The 4,741-nt window shown below is 37.4% G+C and overlaps 1 protein-coding gene across 2 annotated transcripts; it reads right to left on the reverse strand.

The window, feature by feature from the left end:
• Positions 1 to 351: 351 nt before the first annotated feature.
• Positions 352 to 4,412, reverse strand: LOC121443383 (cathepsin Q-like). Of its 2 annotated transcripts, none has more exons than XM_041645132.1 (7): positions 4,287 to 4,412; positions 3,882 to 4,001; positions 3,641 to 3,787; positions 2,962 to 3,186; positions 1,984 to 2,146; positions 1,236 to 1,353; positions 352 to 451 (listed from the first exon to the last, which is right to left on the reverse strand). In XM_041645132.1, exons 1-7 carry the CDS (start codon positions 4,410 to 4,412, stop codon positions 352 to 354), a joined length of 999 nt encoding a protein of 332 aa, XP_041501066.1. The 2 variants fall into 2 exon arrangements, with proteins under 2 accessions (XP_041501066.1, XP_041501065.1); XM_041645131.1 differs by having other exon boundaries at positions 3,882 to 4,004.
• Positions 4,413 to 4,741: the final 329 nt, after the last annotated feature.

Here is a 4,741-nt window from a genome sequence, read left to right on the forward strand (position 1 = left end):
CAGCACAACACTCAGTCCCCTCTACAAGGTGAATTGAGTACTTGACCACAAAAAAGTCACTGCACATAAGAAACTAGAAATGACACTTGAAATTAATGTTAAATGATTTTATTTACACAAGCATTAAGAGTGAAAATAAAGTTGTCTCTGGAATCATAAACACTCATTAGTTAGAGAACCAGTTATAAAGCTTGTAATTTGAAATATTTGAAATCTCCCAGAATTCACACTGCAGTGTGGACCCTGAGAGACTCGGCAGTTTAACACACTAAGCAAAGGCTCCTTTTTGAAGTGGATATAACATCTCTGGAAATGCAGTCTCCTGCCAAGTGATTGTGGGCATCAGGCTGCTCACACAAGAGGGTATTGGGCAAATGAAACAATTCCACAGTGGTTGTTTCTGTCCTTGGCAATTTTCATGTAGCCGTTCATGCCCCAGCTTTGTCCCCAGCTGAAATAAATCATATTTTCCATTTAGTACAATGCTTACCACATGACGGATTTGTTAAGAGGCCAACCTAACAAAATGATTAGGAAAGGCAGAGGGTCTATTCCTGAGCACCAAGAGGTGCCTCACACAGGAATGTGAACATCACAGTATAATGCATTTCTATTGTTATATGTTTCAAAACTATCAAACGTGTAGCTTTGTACAAAATCAATGTCACACACATGACATTGATACCCTAGAAACCAATGAAGGGTTGGGAATTTTTTTGAGAACATACTGTTAGTACGTTCTGAGAGCTTCAGGGAGCTCAGCCGTTAAAGAGATGAGATCAGTTTCAAGAGTGACTGGAAAGCCAGATTGATATTATAGTATGCCTGTAAACCTCATTCTCGAGACGTGGACACAGAACATACCAAGAACAAGCTGGTAAGCCAGATTAAATTGTGAACTCTTAGATCAGAAAAGAACACTGTCTTAATATAGAAGTTATATAGTGATTGAGAAACAACTGATGATGACATCAGATCTCTACACATGTTCACTGGTGAACACATGTCCACAGACATGCAGACAGTCAAATGTACTTCATCCATGCACATGGGAAAACAAGAACAGATTTTGTTCAAATTAAATGAAACAAAATCTTTTAACTTTATATCAAAATATTGTCTGAAAATTGCAATCTCATCAAAAATCCCCTGTACGTGCCTCCAGTGTCATTAAGCACTGAACCATTTCTCCAGCCCCCAAAATTTCAAATAAAGATTTTTATGACAATTTATACCTGTTTTTAATTGTCCAGTAGTTATTGCCATCTGTTTCATTTCCATCAAATCCATAGCCAACTACCAGAACTGCATGGCTCAAATTATAACGGCTGCAATTTGGTTCATGATAAATGCCTGAGAAATAACACAGAAACTAATGTGAGATGCACAGGACACCTGGCAGTGACCACAGCCACCAACAATAGATCTGTTTCAACAATCAGTGAAATGATACAAACAGACTTGAGCTAGTTAGTTGTTCACAAGTATACTAATACTCACACATGGGTGCACACACAGACACATAAACATACAATTTCACAGAAAACTGAAAATATTCAAAATAGTGAGGTTTATTGATAGCTACTTGCTGCATGAACATGAAATGACTCCTTGGAACTTAACAGTTTATCTACTAGTGTCTAATGCCAAGTTAAACTTATAAGGCATAAATTATTTAATTCAAAGTCTCTGTTATAATTTCATTTCAGATAATCAGTTTTGATAAACAACTAAAAGGTCCATGAAAAGGAGAGGAGTTGAGAAATTAGTTAACCAATATATTTTATTAAATGGGACACATCAACTTTTATATGAGGGTGCATACCAGTTGAAATTCTTTACTCACTACTAGTATTAGATTAGTAAAATCCAGGAAGTTAAACATTCATATCACATTTTTTACATAGTAGCCAGTCTGTAAACTTGTCATGACATAGAGATGTCACAATGGCCTTTTCTATATCTGGAAAGAAATATGCTAACCTTCATCGTAGAACTTAAAAGAATCATGGAGAGCATCAATTGAAGCAGGAATGGGCCCTTGAGTTGCTACAGCATCCATTAGAATATCCTCATATTCTGGGAGGGCCACAAATTCTCTGATTTTAGCAGCTACATTCTGAGGATTGTACCTGCAAGGTCCTTCCTTTAAAAGGTGAAGAGATAAAAGACTCAGTTTCTTCTCTCCATGTCATAGGAGAGAATCACAACCACTTTGTAACTGAGCATGCAAAATTCTACATTATTGTAAATCATCCCAAGAAGTGAAATGGTACTGGAAGATCTAGAATTGAAAATAAGTTCTCTTGTCCTCAGTGACAACTAATATTTCCTCGTATCCATAAGAATTTTTATTGCTGCAGTGTAAGTTGAGACTGTGCTTTCATATCCCTTCCACCCAGACAAAAATAATCACCTAGGACCTATATTAGTTGCATCAATATTTGGCCAATGGCTCAGGTATATTCATAGCTAGCTCTTATATCTTAAAATAACCCAATTTTATGAATCTATGTATTGCCTCAAAGCTGTGGCTTACCAGTAATGTTCTGACATCTTTCTCCTTCAGCAGCTACATGGCATCACCTTGACACTGATTACTCTCTCTTTCTCTCTATCTCTGTTTGAATATCACAATTGGCTTTACTTCACTAAATCATTGAACACAACTGATTTATTCATCAGCCAATAAAAGCAACATATATACAACAGGACATCCTATATCATGACAGAAATCTCTATTACAGGTACAATAAATTCTATATTCTCTATGTACATCGAAGAGAACCACACCAAAACCATTGCACCAAAAATATATGCAAAGGTCAATATTTATTTACTGAAACGAGAGTATAGAGAGAGATTCTATCACCAATCTGAGTGCTGCGGATGGTGTATCATATCTACAGTTGTCTTTCACTCAATGTTGAGGTGAAATGACAATATATGAGGTCTACTTACTTTTCCTTTATATGGGTAGGTCGCCTCAGCCTCCACACCTCCATTGTGCAAAACATACCGAAAGGCAAAGTATGTGTTACCCCAATCACAGCCATTATTGCCATGAGGTTTAGAACAGTCCACTAGGTTCTGCACACTCAGAGGAATGAGTTTGCCTGTCTTTTTGTACATTTGTCCTTCTATGGCACCAGCTGCAGCAAAAGCCCAACAAGAACCGCAGTTGCCCTAGAGTGAAGAAAATATGGTCTTTCACAAACAAATACTAACTCAGTTAACAACATAGAGAGGTGAATAATTTGTGAAAATGAGGAATTGGCAGTTGACAGATGTCTAGAAAGAATTGTCAGTCTCAAAGAAAACTTGGATGCTGGTTGTATGCACATGATTTGTGGGTTCTCCCACCCATATTTGTGAAAGACTTCTTGCTTTTATCGGTAATTAATGACAATAGAAGGGACATGAACTCTACAATGAGATATGGTAGAAGTTCATATCCATAGAGTATGTTTGGTGGACTTTTAAGATCAATAAATATTGGAAAATGTATGAAGATTTCAAAGAAGGAAAAATATTATTTAAAAAATGAGCTGCAAATCTCTCCTCATTCAATAAGAAAACAGACACTAAGTTCTTTCCTCTTCAATAAGTTTAATAAGAAGGGCAGGTGGCACTGTCAAACCTGGTACCGCACAGGGGTCACATATCCTTCTTTTCGCCAATCCACAAATTTGGGTAAACCGCTAAGAGCTCGTTTCCAGATGCCTTTCCCCCTCTTGTGAGTTTGCATTGGGAAATTAACCATCATTTTCTTGAATTCTTCATCGGTCTTCAAGAAAGCATACATAAATGATTATAAAAGAAAAGACTCCATGTAAAGCACTCAAGAGAGCACAGTGTGAAGTAATGCATGTCACTCTCACCATGTCACCAAAGGCATTCATTTTCATGGTGTAGCCATTTTTCCCCAGGCCATTCTCCCCATTGTGAAGTTTAATCATTTTCATGTTCTTTTCCCATACTGTTCTCCTCAGTGCTTCTTCCTCCTGGATAAGAACATAATAGGTGACATTTCTTTATAATTAAACTCCTGTACAAGCTGATATAGTTTTGCTGTCCAGGTAATTAGAGGCCCAGGAGAGCTAGTCTAGGACTCAATAGTCACACATTCTCCTCATACTGATGAAAGGGAATCTGGTTACCCATTGCTCACAATGGTTGTGATTAAGCAACCTCATGGTGGTAGTTGTAGTGGGGCACTTATGACCTCTACTATGCCTAGACAGCTGCACTCTCGGGCCCTTCTGGACAGTTTCCAGGATACCAACCAGGCTGTATGATTTTTCATAGAATATCTTCCACTCTTCCCATTTAGCATCCAAACTGGGATCAAGTGCCAAAACAAGTGACCCAACTCCTAAGCACAGGTTGAACAGGAAGACAGCAGGAGTCATCGCTGAAGAGCCTGGATAAGAAAGAGAAATGAAGACATAACTACAGAAATAATTTTATGTCTTCTTACTCCCGCATAATAAATTAATCTATTGTGGTCAATAAAAGTTTTGAATTATTCTTCCAAATAATTTTTGAGAGACTGCAGAAAAGTTGTAGGATGTGTTTGAACTGAGTCATCAAATGATTATTATTAGATTTTATACAAAATGTAAAGCATGAGCCCAGAATTCTAGCAATGAAAACTTGAGGTGAAATGCATCTTATTACTTCAGACATGTCTTCACCCACTGTGAGGAACATAAGCAAAAAAGCTATCATAGTCTAGGAT

The sequence above is a fragment of the Microtus oregoni genome, unplaced genomic scaffold (assembly GCF_018167655.1).
Source record: "Microtus oregoni isolate MIOR12 unplaced genomic scaffold, Mior012 000105F_ref0000443, whole genome shotgun sequence".
Classification (NCBI taxonomy): domain Eukaryota; kingdom Metazoa; phylum Chordata; class Mammalia; order Rodentia; family Cricetidae; genus Microtus; species Microtus oregoni.

Bases quoted from the DNA above. Each gene is read 5' to 3' on its own strand.
- LOC121443383 (XM_041645131.1), bottom strand. From the start codon at position 4,412: ATGACTCCTGCTGTCTTCCTGTTCAACCTGTGCTTAGGAGTTGGGTCA. The intron at 2,147-2,961 runs GTAAGTAGACCT...CACCTTTTAAAG, and splicing joins CCTACCCATATAAAGGAAAA to GAAGGACCTTGCAGGTACAA. The intron at 1,354-1,983 runs GTTAGCATATTT...GTTATTTCTCAG, and splicing joins TTTTAAGTTCTACGATGAAG to GCATTTATCATGAACCAAAT.